General features: G+C 55.5%; 1 protein-coding gene across 3 annotated transcripts; it reads right to left on the minus strand.

The window, feature by feature from the left end:
• Positions 1-6,295: 6,295 nt before the first annotated feature.
• On the minus strand, positions 6,296-17,615 carry ZNF707 (zinc finger protein 707). 3 transcript variants are annotated; one of them, XM_030921719.1, is made up of 6 exons: positions 17,534-17,615; positions 17,193-17,321; positions 10,842-10,908; positions 9,739-10,038; positions 9,131-9,244; positions 6,296-8,123 (listed from the first exon to the last, which is right to left on the minus strand). In XM_030921719.1, exons 4-6 carry the CDS (start codon positions 9,770-9,772, stop codon positions 7,264-7,266), a joined length of 1,008 nt encoding a protein of 335 aa, XP_030777579.1. In that variant the 5' UTR covers positions 9,773-10,038; positions 10,842-10,908; positions 17,193-17,321; positions 17,534-17,615; the 3' UTR covers positions 6,296-7,263. The 3 variants fall into 3 exon arrangements, with proteins under 3 accessions (XP_030777579.1, XP_030777578.1, XP_030777580.1); XM_030921718.1 differs by having other exon boundaries at positions 9,739-9,865; positions 17,534-17,609; XM_030921720.1 differs by lacking the exon at positions 10,842-10,908.
• Positions 17,616-17,935: the final 320 nt, after the last annotated feature.

Raw genomic sequence — 17,935 nt, forward strand, 5'->3', positions numbered from 1 at the left:
CTCCATCTCAAAAACAACAACAACAAAAACAAGAACAAAAAAGAAGCCCACATAAGCTGTTTTCAGAGCCAAGGGTCTTTTACAGGAGTCTATTACAGGAGCTGGAATTGGTGCGTGGGTTAAGACAGTCATTGCTGGTCAAGCATCTGTCTGGAGTAGTGCAACCCTGAGGGCGCCCTGGGGGTCCTGGAACTGCCTCCGTGCAGCCGTCTTGGGCTGTGTCCTGTCACAGGCCTCTGTGTCTGAGGACTCCAGGGCCACCCCGACTCCATGGTAGCGGCAGCTTTCACAGTGGACACACTCCACCATCAGGAGAGTTCATTCCACAGGAGTGGGGGCAGTAAGGGGACTTTACCCTTTGTGCTGTATTTCCCAGAGAGCAGAAGTCCTGTGTGAATTTAACTGGGAATAAACTTCACTAAAATAACGTGCACTTAGCTCTCTTTTGTAGACAAAAGTTGCCTGATGTATTGGTCAAGGGAACCCAAACTGTATTCCAGCCCTACTGGCGAGACAACACCTCTCTTCACGTCCGACAAAGCAGACCCCCCGGGGATCCACGGTGAGGGCATTTGGCTGTGTGTGAAGGACAGGACAGGGCAGTACACGAGCAAGGAAGAGGATGTGGGCCTGGGTGTTCTGGGCCCCAAGTGAAGGTCTCATCTGCTGTGCTGTGGGCCAGACACCCAGGGCCGACCCCGGGCCACTCAGCAGGGGATGTGCTGTGGGGAGCTTGTGCAGAGGCGAGGTCTGTGCAGGCATGGCAGGGCTCGTGTGGGGGGGTCTGCAGCTGGATGGTCCTTGAGAGAGGAGCCACGGGGCCGGGCATCAGCACCCCTCTATCTCCTAGGTCCTGGATGCAGCCCCAGGAAGGGGCGTAACCTGGGCATAAACATCCACTTCAGCCAAGGTCAAAGCAAAGGGAGCGGCCGCTGAGGGCTGTGGCCAGCAACGCTCAGCAGCTGCCAGGAGGGACGGCCACAGGGGGATTGGAGAAGTGCGTTCTCAGCCTCCCCAGTAGCTGGGACAACAGGCATCCACCACCACCCCTGGCTAATTTTTGTATTTTTAGTAGAGTTGGGGTTTTACCATGTTTGCCAGGCTGGTCTCAAGCGCCTGACCTCAAGTGATCCGCTTGCCTCAGCCTCCCAAAGCGCTGGGATTACAGGCGTGAGACACCTTGCCTGGCCTAGGGCTGGATTTTTTTTTTTTTTTTTTTTTTTTTTTTTTTTTTTTTTTTTTTTTGAGACGGAGTCTCGCTCTGCCGCCCAGGCTGGAGTGCAGTGGCCGGATCTCAGCTCACTGCAAGCTCTGCCTCCCGGGTTCACGCCATTCTCCTGCCTCAGCCTCCCGAGTAGCTGGGACTACAGGCGCCCGCCACCTTGCCCGGCTAGTTTTTTTGTATTTTTTTTAGTAGAGATGGGGTTTCACCGTATTAGCCAGGATGGTCTCAATCTCCTGACCTCGTGATCCGCCCATCTCGGCCTCCCAAAGTGCTGGGATTACAGGCTTGAGCCACTGCGCCCGGCCAGGGCTGGATTTTATCTACGGGATTAAAGGGAAAAATGGAATCAGGAAAAGAGTAGGACTAGGTTTGCATTTGCACACTGAACAGATTTGGCCAGGAGGGTCTGCCCTGAAGAACAAGGCCGAAGCCGTCAGTTTCATTGAGGTGCCACAAGACTTGGTCTATTTCCCTTCAGACATCTCTCCTCTCCCAACCTGTAAGTCATCTGAGAGCGTCACTCCGTCTCTCAAGTCGTGTGTCCAGGTGACAGACCTCAAGCCCCTTTAGGAAATCCTCAGATGCTCAGGTGTGTGGCTCCAGGGCCGTGGTCAGCCAGGTTGCTGAGGAAACCCGAAGGAAGGTGATGCGTGATGGAGAGCGTGTCCTACTGCTCAGCGGCCGCCGTACAGCCCACCGCAGCACCCAGGCTGCTGGGCCCACCCAACATCTGTTCAGCAGTGTCCAAATACTGACATTTTAACTAGCCACTCACTTTCCTTATTCCTTTTCAAATCAATTGTTTCCGCCCTTTCCCCTCTCTGCATCGTGGTTTTGTTATCTCCCACATCTGGAGTTGCAAAAAGGCCCTGAGGCGGCCAGGCATGATGGCTCATGCCTGTAATCCCAGTACTTTGGGAGGCTGAGACGGGTGGATCACGAGGTCAGGAGTTCAAGACCAGCCTGGCCAAGATGGTGAAACCCCGTCTCTACTAAAAAGACAAAAATCAGCTGGGCGTGGTGGTGGATGCCTATAATCCCAGCTACTCGGGAAGCTGAGGCAGAGAATTGCTTGAACCTGGGAGGCGGAGGTTGCAGTGAGCCAAGATCGTGCCACTGCACTTCAGCCTGGGCGACAGAGCGAGACTGTGTCTCAAAAAAAAAAAAAAGCCCTGAGGCCGTGATGCGCATGCTGAGCAGCTGGCCCGCAGGACAGGGGGACCGCAGGACAGGGGCCCGCAGGACAGGGGCCCGCAGGACAGGGGCCCGCAGGACAGGGGGCCCGCAGGACAGGGGGCTCACAGCAACTCATCGACATGGTGGCTGTGGTCCCCATTGGAGACACTGCAGCTGGAGGTGGGGAAGTGGACTGAGCACCTTGAAGTAATGTGACTAGAAGACGAGGCTGGCCAACCCCTCTGTGGAAAGCACACAGCCCTCCAGCTGTGGCAATGGGTGTGCAGGCCACAGGTTCACCTTTCCTAAGGCGGGGCTGCGCTACCTTTGCTTGGATTGTGTGAGGTATCATGGTACTGCAGTCAGGTTGCCACACTTCTCAAGTGTACGTGTGGGTAGGGGAGGAGTGGGGAGTGAGTGATTCTGGTGATGTCATGCTCAGGTGCATGACAGCTGGTCCCCCCTCATTGAGTTACCACTGTAATCGGACTCCAGGCTTCCACATCGACCCTTGAATTTTACACAGGATGGTTGGCCCTGGGAAAGGGAGCCTCTGAAGTTTTCAAATCCAATGTGGCTCCAACATTAAGCTCACACTGGGGACCAGTTCAAAACCCACCCATTTCACATTCCCCAAAACGTTTCATTTGGTGGGCCTGTGATTTAGCTCCCAAGAGGTCACAGATACAAACACAACAAAGCGAGCTATTAGGGCTGGACCTGCTGGACGTGCACTCAGTGACACAGCTGTCCCTCCACCCTGGCCCAGGTCAGGTTCTGCCAACCCCACATGCATACTCTTCGTTAGAAGGGTCCTGATGTGTTTGAGGATCTGTAAGACTGACATGCACAGCAGACCCAATGAGCACCCAGAACAACAGTGAGCAGAGCTGATGATATGTTGTAACCAGAGTGACTCCCCAAATATCTTTATTTACTCGGCATTGTACTTCCCAAAGAATATTGCAGCCACTGGGCCTCCCTTCAGAGTGCAGAGAGGCAGCTCCAGGAGCTGAGCCTGCTGGGATGCAACTCCTCCTCCTAGCACCATGGACTCACCTTTCAGTCAAGGCTGCCAGTGGCCACGTGGCCCTCCCATTCCTGGAGCCCTCAGCTGCATCTGCCACCTGCTCTCTCAATGGACTCTTTTTTTGAGATGGAGTCTCACTCTGTCGCCCAGGCTGGAGTGCAGTGGCATGATCTTGGCTCATTGCAACCTCCGCCTCCTGGGCTCAAGTGATTCTCCTGCCTCAGACTCCTGAGAAGCTGGGATTACAGGCGCCCGCTACCATGCCCAGCTAATCTTGGTGGACTTTACACTGGGCATGTGTGCGCTAAGTGCTGACACAAAGGCCAGGCAAGTGTTCCCCAGAGACGGAGGGGTGGAAGGCTAGGTCACAGGCATGGCTGTCAATGGACGCTGCTGTGCACCCACTCTGGCCACAAGGTAGCTTCATGCATCCTCTGCCTGGTAAATGCAGAGAAAACTCGGTTCTACAGGCCCACAGGGAGTGACGGCTGCTGGCCCCGGGAAGGAAAGTGCTCCTTACAGGACACGTGCTGTGAGCCCCTCCTGTCACCCCACCCCCGCCCGGGAGGGTGGAGCTCGGGGTGAGGTGGCCAACAGGACAAGATGCAGAGCCTCCCGGCCCCGCGCAGCCCCACGGCCTCCTCACCACCATTCTCTCCCCAGGCCTCTTCTGTGGGTCTTTCTCCAGCAACCCGGGGAGGCAGGAAGGGAAGCCTGAGTGTTAGAAGGAAAGACAGCTAAGAGCAGCAGCCTGACCGCCGCTGAGCGTGGCCGTGCTCCTCCCTGGGGAAATGTCAAGGGAGGGACCCCCCTGCTCTACCCGGAGACCCAGAGCCCTGCTAAGAAGGGTGGAAAGCCTGGGTGCAGCCTGGGGGTACCGCGACGGTGGCCCAACCATCCAGTGTGTGAGCCCTGGATGACCGGGCCAAGAGCCAAGGCAGCCCACTTGGACAACTGTCCATGATCCGACGAGGCAGCGCATTGCCCACGTCTCTGCTGTTCACATTTAATCCCGCACAAGTGTGTCACAAAGTGACAGCATCGTGAAGGACTAACGACCAGGCACAGGTGACCCTGGATGCGGCCAGCAGCTTTCTGCAGGGCGCTAAAAACCCAAGTCTTTATGATCCGTTGCGTCTACTGCCGAGACATCAGCTGCTCCGTCCCCACCTGCGCTCAAGCACCTGAAGGCCCTTCCAACGGCGCCCACTGGGCAGAGGACAAACCAGACACAAAACACACACGTGCTTTTACCAGCCTGGACTCTGTAAGAGAAAGGCACCCACATATCCCCCTGGGGAGATTTCCACTGATCCTGCAGGGCCCTCACAGCCTCACTGGGCTCTACCAGGGCCTGCCCTGCAGGGGGAGGTGCTTTTCCTGCACAGGGTCTGTGGGCCAGGACAGACGCAAAGGATCTTCTGCTATGGGCTGAATCGTCACTCTGAAATTCCCAAGTGGAAGCCCTGGGCCCGATGTGATGGTATAAGGTCGTCTCTGGGAGGTGATTTGGCTTCGACGGGGTCATAGGGGTGGGCCCTGCCCATGGAATCTGGGCCCTCACAAGGAAGAGAGGACACCAAGGTCCCTCCCCAAATGAGGACACCTCTGAACCAGGAGGCGCTCGCCAGAAACGGACCCTGTTGGCACCTCTACCTCGGACTTCCAGCCTGCAGAGCTGGAGAGAACAGACCCGTGATCTCTGTGCTGCTGCCTGTGGTGTCCTGGTAAGGCAGCCTTGTAACTCCATGACCCAGCTGCTCTCTACAATCTTCAGTGAGCACAAAAACACTCATATTCATGCTGTAAATAAAAGATTTGGGGTATTTTCAAACACACCAACCTCCCAGCTTCAACAGCTGTCTATGTTTAGCCAATACCGTTGTATCTTTCTCCTTTTTATTAGAATTTTAAAGCACATCCCAGGCGCCATGTCATCTCCCCACAAACATGTCCAAATGCATCTGAGTGAGGATTCTCAGGTAACCCTGTCACCATCACCGCCAACAGCCAATTCCTCACCCCACCCGACTCACAGCCCACCCTCCCGACTCACAGCCCACCCATCCGACTCACAGCCCGTCCGCCTGACTCACAGCCTGTCTGTCGGACTCACAGCCCGTCCGCCCGACTCACGACTCACAGCCCATCCACCCGACTCAGCCCATCCGCCCCACACAGCCTACCCTCCCGACTCAGTCCACCCGCCCGACTCAGCCCCTGCCCACATTTCCACAATTGTCTCAAAAGTGCCTTTGCACTTGGTTTGTTCCTATCAGGGTCACACACAGCCTGCCCGGCCTTTCTGCGTGCCCGACTTCCAGCGGAAAGGTTCCTTCTGGTGGCACCTCCAGCTGGACCCGGCTCGGGGCTTCCTCTTGGTGTGTCCAACCTTCTCCTGGTCCCCCTCTTTCTTGTAAACTCGTTTCTGAGTCCAGCATTGCATGTGCATGTGTCGGCTGGAATTTTTTTTTTTTTTTTTTTTTGAGACGGAGCTTCAGTCTTGTTCCCCAGGCTGGAGTGCAATGGCGCAACCTTGGCTCACCACAACCTCCACCTCCTGGATTCAAGCGATTGTCCTGCCTCAGCCTCCCGAGTAGCTGGAATTTCAGGCGTGAGCCACCACACCTGGCCTGGCTGCAATTCTTTTTTTTTTTTTTTTTTGAGACAGTCTCGCTCTGTCGCCCGGGCTGGAGTGCAGTGGCCGGTTCTCAGCTCACTGCAAGCTCCGCCTCCCGGGTTTATGCCATTCTCCTGCCTCAGCCTCCGAGTATCTGGGACTACAGGCGCCCGCCACCTCGCCCGGCTAGTTTTTTGTATTTTTTAGTAGAGACGGGGTTTCACCGTGTTAGCCAGGATGGTCTCGATCTCCTGACCTCGTGATCCGCCCGTCTCGGCCTCCCAAAGTGCTGGGATTACAGGCTTGAGCCACCGCGCCCGGCCCTGGCTGCAATTCTTAAAGAAAAACAGGCAAAAGCAAAAATCCTTCAACAATTCAGCTAACCTGAATCACGGCAGTGTCCCCGATGCATTTCCACAGGGTCTTCCCTTGGGATCACCACTGGCAGATTTTTATTTCTGGCTGGATAAGACAAGAGATCACCTCTTCCCCACGAAATGCACTATGGTGAATATGGCCACCTCACTGCCCTGAGACCCAACTCGATCTGCCGATTTCAGGTGTGTGACCCAGGCTCTGACCAACAGAGCTGGGTGGAGGCCATCCCTGCAACACTGGGGGTGGCCCTGACCTAACCAGCTGAGCACCACTCCCTAATCCTTGAACAAGGTTCAGCACTACAAAGGCTCTTGTTTCTATGGCCCAGTGCAGAGGATGCAGGAGGCTCTTTGCCGCTGTGCAATGCTCACAGCTGCCTCGCCCAAGACAGAGACAGGAAGGGAAGCCAGACCAGGCAGCAAGCATGGAGTGCAGAGCCAGGAAGGAAAGGCCCAGCAGACAGCAACTCAGGGCCAGGGTGGAGTCCCTGAGCCAGACAGCTGTGAGCACCGGGCAGGCTTCTCCACCTCTGCGCCTGGCCTGGCATGTGGCTCCGTGGTCGCACATGCTCTCAGCACTTCCCCAGGGTGCCCGGCACCGGGGTGCAGCCCCTGCCATCTCCAGAGCCCCCACCATCTCCGGCACACCCATGGATTCGCTTCTCCCACCTGGCAGTTTTCCCAGTAAAACTTCTCGGGGAACTGGAGAGCTCTGAGGACTGAGAAGGCTCCTTTTCAGGCTGATTTTCCAGGCTGAAGAGCAACTTCTCACTGCAGCTCTCCCTCAGGGCCCAGTACTCCCGCACAGGTACAGCACCCCACGCTTCGGGGGCCCCTACACCTCCCCGTGCCTGTGAGTTCTTTGATGCCGCGTGAAGAAGCCCAGGTGGCGGAATCCTTTTCCGCAGTGGCCGCACTCGTAGAACCTCTTTGTCAGGTGCAGCCTCCGGTGGATGCTGAAGCCCTTGGGCCACCGGAAGGACTTGCCACACTCGGCACAGGTATAGGGCTTCTCCCCGCTGTGGACCCTCTGATGGTGGCTGAGGTTCTCCTTGGTCCGGAAGGCCTTGCCGCAGTCCGCGCAGTAGAACGGCCGCTCCCCGGTGTGCACCAGCTGGTGCCTGAGAAGGTTGGATTTCTGCTTGAAGGCTTTCCCACAGTCGCCGCACGAGTAGGGCCTGTGTTCGGTGTGGACCTTGCGGTGCTGGGCCAGGCGGTCCTTCAGGCTGAACGCCTGCCCACACGCCTCGCAGCAGAAGGGCTTCTCGTGCGTGTGGTTCTTCTGGTGACGCTGCAGGTTTGAAGCCCACCGGAAGGTCTGGCCGCACTCGGGGCACTTGAAGGCCTTGGTCCCTGTGTGCACCGTCTGGTGAGCGAGCAGCCGGCTGTGGCAGCTGAGCGCCTTCCCGCACGTGCTGCAGATGAACGACAGCTCCATTGCGCACTGCTTCCGGCGCTCTCTGCGGCCCGGCCGCTGGCCACAACACTGTGTGATCATCTGACATGCAAAAGCCGTGGGCTTGGCGTCTGTCCTTTCTGGAGCAGCTTTGGGAAGCTGCCCGTCATCCGTGTCCGGCCCGAAGCTCTTCCGAAAGCTGCTTCCCTCCCTGGCTCTTTCTCGCCTCACATGGGTTTTCTTATGAGCCCAAGTTGGATGGTCACAGTGTCTCTTGGGGTCTGCAGATTTCCTTGCCCCTGTGGAAGGAACAGATACCCTTACACAGAAGCCAGGGCCCATGGCCAGGCAGTGCCTCCTGCTGTGTGCGTCAACTGGCTTCTATCTACTCAGCTCATTCCACGTGGCTATAAGTGATCAGGAAAACTCGTTCAAAGAAACACAGATGAGCCACAAAGATCAACAGCGGAAACCAAGATGAGCTCAGATGGTTCCCCAGCGCTGGTCACACGCAGGACACCTGGCACTGCTACGTGAGGGAGCACCGACACATGCCTGCCAGTCGACAGAAGCAACTGGGCCAGGAGAACGTCCTTTCACCCTGTCCACGCCGGCAAGCCCCGCTCATGCAGGGGGAGGTGGTGCCAGGGTATCTGGAAGATGGTAGCTTCACGTGATTCTCAGCCACTCAGCCTCAGAGCCATAGCGCCCGCCAGCCGGGGCTCCACAGGCCCAGGGACTTCCCAGGGCTCGTGCTCACGTAGCTGCTCCATCCCACTCTGAAAATCTAAGTAAAAAGCAAACCCCCTCTGACCACTGCCCCAAGAGCACCCCTCACCTAATGGAGGGAAGCACGGCCACTGTCCCAGTTTTGCAAACAGGGATGTGGAGCAAACTCCTACCCAGAGCCACGTACCTGGAGACCCTCACGTGCAGTTAGTACCAGGCCTGTGGCCCCACGTGGCCATCACAGGGAGCTCAGACACCTACACCAACGGCCTCCGCCAGACAGACCTGGGTGGCTGGGTGCAGCCTTCAAGTGTCACTCTGGCCTCAGGCCCCTCCCAAGCTGCAGCTGTACGTCATCCTGCACCACCGTGCCTTGCGAGCCCCGGCCCCGGCCAGTGTCCATCAGGGCAGGAGCGTGGCTGCCCCTATGTCTCTAAGGCCCAACTGAGAGAGCGGCTGTGTGTCCACTCTCCCATGGGAAGGACACAGCCTCGGTCACTGCAGTGTGCTGAGCGCTCACCCAGGACCTGTGGCCACAGGGACCGGGCCAGCCCAGCCCGGACAACCCAGCACTCACCTGGCCAGTGGCCCCTCTGCACTGCCTGGAGCTCAGGTCTCTCCCGGTCTTCAACCCACGGCTCCTCCCACTGTTCCAGGCGAGAGACGAGGTCTGGTCTGGGGCTGCAAAATCCTTTTCAAAGGAGAGAAAAGGTTCTGTTTTACTTGTACTGAGGACAAAGTGAGGGTTGAGGCTCAGAGCAGTTCTGCATTAGCCTAAGAGGACAGGCAGGCCCAGCCCTCGGGGCGGCCCTGGAGAAGCTACCCTGAAGCAGAGATGACAGGAAGGGAGGGGCCTGGACACCAAGGCCCACGGAAGGCCCTGGCAAGGTCAGAGGAAGGAAGATGAGGCTGCCTCCAGGGAGCCTGAGAGAAACAGCAAGGGGGCCCCTCTGTCTACACAGGCCAAGAACTTCCAGCTCCTGAGCCCCCTCGGCTGGAAGGCCCCACTACCATCCTGGAGCAGCCAGGCCCGGAGGCAGCGGCAGAGCCCACCCCACACTCACCCAGCACTCGGCCCGCGCTCACCCCGCGCTCACCCAGCACTCGGCCCGCGCTCACCCCGCGCTCACCCAGCACTCGGCCCGCGCTCACCCCGCGCTCACCCAGCACTCGGCCCGCGCTCACCCAGGGCAGCCATACTGCTAAAGTTGTCCAGCATCACGTCCCGGTAGAGTGCCCTCTGGCTGGGTTCCAGACACGCCCACTCCTCCCTTGAGAAGTAGATGGCCACGTCCCTGAAGGTCACCGGCTCCTGCAACACACACAGCTCCCGAAATGGCCATTCCCAAGAAAAAGAAGGCTCAGCCCACAGGTCTGGGCAGGAAGGGGAATCAGGGCGGCCCCGCTGTCGACTGATTGTTTGCGTCCCCTAAATCCATATACTGAAGCCCGGAGCCCCGAGTGGCTGTGTCTGGAGATGGGCCTCTGTGGAAGAGATTAAGGTTAAGTGAGGTCAGAAGGGTGGGGCCCTGACCCATGGGCCCGGTCCTCACAGGAGACTCCAGAGAGCCCCCCGCCTCCCTCACCGCACACGAGTCAACACAGCACAACAGTGGCTGTCTGCAAGCAGGCCACTGGCCCCACCAGAAACCAGACCTGCAGCACTCTGATCGTGGACATCAGCCTTCAGAACAGAGGAAGTGCACATCTGTCAACTGCCCAGTGCGTTGTATTTGGTTACGGCAGCTCTAGTGGACTAGAAGAATCTAGTCTATTTTCCTACAACAGCCACTACTCTCCTAGTGTCAATGAATCCAATTTTCTTTTCTTTCTTTTCTTTTTTGAGATGGAGTCTCACTCTGTCACCAGGCTGGAGCGGTGGCGCGATCTCGGCTCACTGCAAGCTCTGACTCCCAGGTTCAAGCAATTCTCCTGCCTCAGTCTCCTGAGTAGCTGGGACTACAGGCGTCCGCCACCACGCCCGGCTAATATTTTGTATTTTTAGTAGAGACGGGGTTTCACCATGTTAGCCAGGATGGTCTCGATCTCCTGACCTCATGATCCACCCGTCTCAGCCTCCCAAAGTGCTGGGATTACAGGCGTGAGGCACCGCGCCCAGCCCCAATTTTCTTTTCTCTTTCCCCGCCCCTTAAGAAAGAAGGCAAAAGGGCAGACACGGACACAGTGCCTGGGAAGCCGCTGCCACAGACCCTCCCCGCGTGTGTGCTGGGGTCTCAGGCAGCCGGCAGGGCAGAAGGGAGGCTGCGCTCGGCAGCGGCAGGGCTCACCTGGGCCATGTCCATGGGAAGAGCGAGGCCACCCCTCTGGGGAAGCACAGCGCCAAGGAGGGCAGATCTGCGGAGACAAGAAATGTAAGCGGGCGTAGCCGGCCCAGGAATGCCCACCCCACCTGACCGCAGGAGCCCCCACTCAGCAAATCAAGGGGAATTCAGGAAAAATGAGTGATGCACATGCAGGGTCTGCTCTGAAACTACCGACAGCTACCAGGTGTGGGGAAACTTGGCAGTGGTGAGGAGTCAACATATCTTTAAGGGACAGCTGGGTGCGGTGTGCCACCTGCCACACACAAGAACTCTGAAATACCAGACAGCAAGCCAGGCCTGTCACCAGAGGAGGACAGGGGCCAGCCACTGCTGGCTGAAAGCCAACAGCTTAGCTGCAAACACATGACTGGAGAGTCTAACCGCAACTGAGGCGTCTGGGGCTCCTCCTCAGGAGACAGGCGGGCAGCCATTCCCACAGTGCTGTGCCCGGAGGATGCTCTCGGGTACGCTACGAGGAGGCCACCTGGCAGCCTTCCCCTGAGTGAAAACCTGGGGGAAGGTTTTCACCCACTGCACTCCAGACTGAGACCCTGTCTCAAAAAAAAAAAAAAAAAAGCCCCAAGAAATCCCATTAATCTTCACTCAGTCTCCAGATCAAGCCACGAGCTCCCCTAAACCTTAGGGTCCCGGCCCACTGAGATCCAGCTTCTACCCCAGGTCTGTGAAGAACCACCCTGGCCTCCCACTGCCCTCCTGCCACAGTGGGTCCTGCCTCCTTCCTGAGTAAAGCTCAGAGCCCCAATGTGCAGAAGAGGCCGGCCCCACAGGCGCCCCGAGAAGAGACAGAACCAGCTGGAGGAAGATGGCCCATGCCTGGTTATCTTGTCAGGGGAGGGGAGGAGATGTTGCTCTAGACCCTACAGACACGGAAGTATCATGAAGGGCCGTCAGGAGCAAGTCACGCAAACAGGTTCAGCAACGGAGATGAAACGGACAAACTCGACGAAAAACACAGGATTATGAAACTGACGAAAGGGAAGCCAGGCAGCCTTCCATCTGATAAGGCAACTGGAAATGTAACCTGAACCCTTCCCATGAGGAAAATGCCACGCCCAGCTGGGTTCCCTGGTAAGCTCCACCAAAGCCTACGAAGCACAGTACTGATCTTAGAAGCTATTTAGTGAACAGAGGAAGAGCAGACACTATCCAGTCTGTCTTAATGAGGCCAGCAAAACCCAAACCAAAAACCTGACAGAGATATTACAAGGGGCCAAGCACAGTGGCTCACGCCTATAATCCCAACACTCTAGGAGACTGAGGCAGGAGGACTGTTCGAGGCCAGGAGTTGCCCCACCTGTCTCTATACAAAATAGAATGAGCGGGGTGTGGCGGTGGACATACGCAGTCCCAGCTACTCAGGAGGCTGAGGTGGGCGTATTGCTTGAATACGGGAGGCATAGGTTGCAGTGAGCTGAGCTCATGCCACTGCACTCCAGCCTGGGTGTCAGACTGAGACCCTGTCTCAAAAAAAAAAAAAAAAAAAAAGATATGACAAAAAAATTACCTACCAAACTCTCATAAACACAAATTCTCAAAAAATATTAGGAAGCCAAATCCAGCAGTTTATAAAAAGAATTCTCGGTCATGACCAAGTGACGTGGACCCTAAGAGTACACAGCTGGTTTGATCCCCATTAGCTGCAGCTGGTGCCCAGGAGCCTCCCTCCACCACCTGTGTTCAACACTCAATGCAGGGGGCAGCTCCCTCGGCATTCACCCCTGCCCCTCGTCCCTTCCACCTCCAGCACAGCAGGCACACAGACATTCCCTTTTTCCTTCCGACACTCACGGGTGGCTACGGCAGGCACACAGACATTTCCTTTTTCCTTCCGACACTCACGGGTGGCTACGGCAGGCACACAGACATTCCCTTTCTCCTTCCGACGCTCACGGGTGGCTACAGCAGGCACACAGACATTCCCTTTTTCCTTCCGACACTCACGGGTGGCTACAGCAGGCACACAGACATTCCCTTTCTCCTTCCGACGCTCACGGGTGGCTACAGCAGGCACACAGACATTCCCTTTTTCCTTCCGACACTCACGGGTGGCTACAGCAGGCACACAGACATTCCCTTTCTCCTTCTGACGTTCACGGGTGGCTACATTAACTGCTACATGTTTTCAGGAATATACTTTTCAACTTGAGATTTTTTTTTCACCCTTTCAACAGCATGGCATCAACTTTAATCACGATGACTTCCCGAACATTTGACAACGACATAACTAACCACGTTAACAGAATAAAGGAGAAAACCATATAACAGCTATTATCTCAATAGATGCGGAAAAGGCATTTGTTAAAACTCAACACCTAATCCCAACAAAAACTCTCGGCAAACAAGGAACAGAAGAAAACTTCCTCATCCCGGCAAGCCTGCAACCAACACCCTGCTTCATGGGCCACTATGGAACTCTTTCCCTCTGAGACCAGAACAAGCAGGGCTGTCTACCCACTGCTTCTCTTTATCACCTTATTGGAGGCCTGAGCCAGTGCAAGGAGGTAGAAAAAATACATAAAGCCATGAGATTACAAATAAAGAAGTAGGTCGGGTGCGGTGGCTCATGCCTAGAATCCCAGCACTTTGGGACGCCGAGGCGGGTGGATCACCCGAGGTGGGGAGTTTGAGACCAGCCTGGCCAATATGGTGAAACCCTGTCTCTACTAAAAATACAAAAAGTAGCCAGGCATGGTGGCAGGCACCTGTTATCCCAGCTACTCGGGAGGCTGAGGCAGGGGAATCCCTTGAACCTGGGAGGTGGAGGTTGCGGTGAGCCGAGATCGCACCATTGCACTCCAGCCAGGGTAACGACAGCAAAACTCCATCTCAAAAAAAAAAAAAAAAAAATTCATAAATTGGAGGTAGAAGTTGTAGTGAGCCAAGATTGTGCCACTGCACTCCAGCCTGGGTGACACAGAGAGACTGTCTTCACAACACTGGGGTAGGCAAACATTTCTTTCATGGATCCCCAAAAGCACTTTAAAAAAATTACAAATTCAGACTGGCTGCAGTGGCTCACGCCTGTAATCCCAGCACTCTGGGAGGCTGAGGTGGGCGGATCACCTGAGGTGGGGAGTTCGAGACCAGCCTGGCTAACAGGCTCTCTCTTCAGTCGAGAAGGGAGAAAACCCTTCTCTTTTTTTTTTTTTTTTTTTTTTTTTTTTGAGAAGGAGTCTCACTCTGTCACCCAGGCTGGAGTGCAATGGCCAGATCTCAGCTCACTGCAAACTCCGCCTCCCGGGTTTACGCCATTCTCCTGCCTCAGCCTCCCGAGTAGCTGGGACTACAGGCGCCCGCCACCTCACCCGGCTAGTTTTTTGTATTTTTTTAGTAGAGACGGGGTTTCACCGTGTTAGCCAGGATGGTCTCGATCTCCTGACCTCGTGATCCGCCCGTCTCGGCCTCCCAAAGTGCTAGGATTACAGGCTTGAGCCACCGCGCCCGGCCCCCTTCTCTACTAAGAATACAAAATTAGCCGGGTGTGGTGGCACATGCCTGTCATCCCAGCTACTCAGGAGGCTGAGGCAGGAGATTCGCTTGAACCCGGGAGGCGGAGGTTGCGGTGAGCCGAGATCGCACCGTTGCACTCCAGCCTGGGCAACAAGAGCAAAACTCTGTCTCAAGGAAAAAAAAAAAAAAATCACAAATTGGATTTATCAGAATTAAACATTTTTGTTTATCATGGCACTCAAGAAAAAAAAATAAAGGAGACTGGGTGCAGTAGCTCATGCCTGTAATCCCAGCACTTTGGGAAGCTAAGGCGGGAGGATTGCTTGAGGCCAGGAGTTTGAGTCCAGCCTGGGCAACACAGGGAGACCTCTGTCTCTATTGTTTAATTTTTTAAAAAAAATTTTTTTAAAAAGACACAAAGGCAAGCCACAGAATAAGAGAAAATATTCCCAATACATGTATCTGACAAAGGGCTTATATAAAGAACTGTAACTCCTACAAATCAATAAAAAAGAAAAATAAAATTTAAACTGGGCAAAATATTAGAACAGACACTTCAACCAGAGTGATCCAACGGTCTATAGAAACGTGAAAAGGCACATTGACCACATGGGTCATGGGTGGTGTTTTCCAGTCAAACGACTTGCTGAGTTCCTCTAGCAAGCAGCAATGACCACAGTGATAAAAATAACAGCTCCTGGCCAGGTGCGGTGGCTCACGCCTGTAATCTCAGCACTTTGGGAGGCCATGGCAGGTGGATCACCTGAGGTCAGGAGTTCGAGACCAGCCTGGCTAATATGGTGAAACTCCGTCTCTACTACAAGTGCAAAAAATTAGCCAGGCTACTCAGGAGGCTGAAGCAGGAGAACTGCTTGAACCAGGGAGGCGGAGGTTGCAGTGAGCCAAGATTGTGCCACTGCACTTCAGCCTGGGGGACAGCAAGATTCTGTCTCAAACAAAAACAAAAACACCAGCTCCCCTCAGCTAAACAGCTGTGTTTGCACTACAACCTGGGCTGGGCTTCCCAGCCTGGAAAGCAGAGTCGGGGAGAACCGTGAGATAGGCCAGAAAAGGGGCTAAGGTCAGATTATTCAAGGCATCCTGAGCCATGGTTTCATGTGTAATGTGACAGAAGTTTAATATAGGAGAACAGAAGGATACTGTCATAGCTGCTTTTTTTCCCCCTAGGCAAATTAACACAGGATTTTTTTTTCTGAGGCAGGGTCTTGCTCTGTCACCCAGGCTGGAGTGTGGTAGCCCAATCACAGCTCACTGCAGCCTCGACCTCCTGGGCTCAAGTAATCCTCCTACCTCAGTTTCCCCAGTAGCTGGAACCAAAAGCGCATGCGCCACCATGTCCTGCAATTGTTTAAATTTTTTGCAGAGAGGGGATCTCACTATATTGCCCAGACCGATCTCAAACTCCTGGCCTCAAGAGATCCCCTGGCCTCGGCCTCCCAAAGTGCTTGGGTTACAGGCGTCAGCCACAGCATCCGGCCTAAGCTACATTTTTTTAATTTTTCATTATTATTATTATTATTATTTTTTTTTTTTTTTTGAGACGGAGTCTCGCTCTGTCACCCAAGCTGGAGTGCACTGGCCAGATCTCAGCTCACTGCAAGCTCTGCCTCCCGGGTTTACGCCATTCTCCTGCCTCAGCCTCCCGAGTAGCTGGGACTATAGGCGCCCGTCACCTCGCCTGGCTAGTTTTTTTTTGTATTTTTTAGTAGAGACGGGGTTTCACCGTGTTAGCCAGGATGGTCTCGATCTCCTGACCTTGTGATCCGCCCGCCTCGGCCTCCCAAAGTACTGGGATTACAGGCTTGAGCCACCGCGCCCGGCCTCATTATTATTATTATTATTATTATTATTATTATTTTTTTTTTTTTTTTTTTTTTTTTTTGAGGCGGAGTCTCGCTCTGTCGCCCGGGCTGGAGTGCAGTGGCCGGATCTCAGCTCACTGCAAGCTCCGCCTCCCGGGTTTACGCCATTCTCCTGCCTCAGCCTCCCGAGTAGCTGGGACTACAGGCGCCCGCCACCTCGCCCGGCTAGATTTTTTGTATTTTTAGTAGAGACGGGGTTTCACCGTGTTAGCCAGGATGGTCTCGATCTCCTGACCTCGTGATCCGCCCGTCTCGGCCTCCCAAAGTGCTGGGATTACAGGCTTGAGCCACCGCGCCCGGCCTATTATTATTTTTTAATGAGATGGAGTCTCGCTCTGTTGCCCAGGCTGGAGTGCAGTGGCGCGATCTCTGCTCACTGCAACCTCTGCCTCCCAGGTTCAAACGATTCTCTTGCCTCAGCCTCCCCAGAGTAACTGGGATTACAGGTGTGCACCACCACACCCGGCTAATTTTTATATTTTTTGTAGAGACGGGGTTTCACCATGCTGGCCAAGTTGGTCTCAAACTCCTGGACTCAATGATCCACCTGCCTCGGCCTCCCAAGTGCTGAGATTACAGGCGGGAGTCACCTCTCCTGGCTAAGCTACATTTTAAAAAAGATCCTCTGTGATGAACAAATGAGAAAGCAGCACAACAGGATGGGGGTGGGGAGAAGATAGCGAGGCGTTCAGGTGAGAGAGGAAGAGCCAGGATTGGGACTTACAGGGTGGGAATGGCAAGGAGGCAAATGGTTCAGTTATGGAGCTAAGGCACCAGTGACTGACTGTGCGGCTGGGCGTGGGCAGGAAAGGGGAAGAAGTGAATCTCGGGTTTCTGCCTCCTCCCCTTCGCGGTGGAATGCCTGGGAGGACCAGTGGGTGGGGGGTAGAGGTTACAGGAGCTCAGCCTGGGGCAGGGGAGCTTTGAGTGTTACCAACTAAGTCAAGCGCTTGGGTCTCACCGGAGCGGTGCGGGCTGGAGACACAGGTGTGGAAAGTGTCTACGAAGGATAACTGAGGTCACGATCGTGAACGGGGTCAGCCGGGGAGAAACCAGCTTGAAGAGGATACACAACCGGGTCCTGACAAACCTGCAAGTGTAAGGCGCGAGGAGACAAGACGGGGCTGAGCCGGAAGAAGCTGAAGAATAGCCCCCGAATAGCCGGGGTCACCGGCAGCCTCCCGGGTCTGTCCCAGCAGCCGCCACGCTGGGTTTCACAGCCCTGGGGCGGCCGCAGAATTAGAAGGTCAGACAGCCCACCACCCAGGGACGGAGGGGCGGCGGGGACACGGGAGCACTCACCACCAGGGCGTCCTCAACAAGGATGCTGCATCCGCTACGCCGCGCCGGTAGCCCAGACTCCTACAAACTTCCCCAGCGGAAGTTGTTATCCGACAGCTTCCGGCCCCTCTAGGAGCCCACGTCTCGGTGGTGCGCGCAGGCCGCCCAGGCCTTCCAGGCGCCCGCCTCGCCTCTCCTGTGGTTCCGCCCGGGCCGGCAGGCCCCTCCCCATCACAGCCAAAGGCCACCGCGACTGGCTGATTTTTTTTGTTTTTTTTGTAGTAGGGACGGGAGTTTCACCATGTTGGCCAGGCTGGTTGTGAACTCCTGACCTCAGGTGATCCGCCTGCCTTGGCCTCCCAAAGTGCTGGGGTTACTGGCGTGAGCCACGGAGCGCAGCCCTCCTAACCTAAAGTCGGCCTA

The sequence above is a fragment of the Rhinopithecus roxellana genome, chromosome 17 (genome assembly GCF_007565055.1).
Source record: "Rhinopithecus roxellana isolate Shanxi Qingling chromosome 17, ASM756505v1, whole genome shotgun sequence".
In the NCBI taxonomy this organism is placed as follows: Eukaryota; Metazoa; Chordata; class Mammalia; order Primates; family Cercopithecidae; genus Rhinopithecus; species Rhinopithecus roxellana.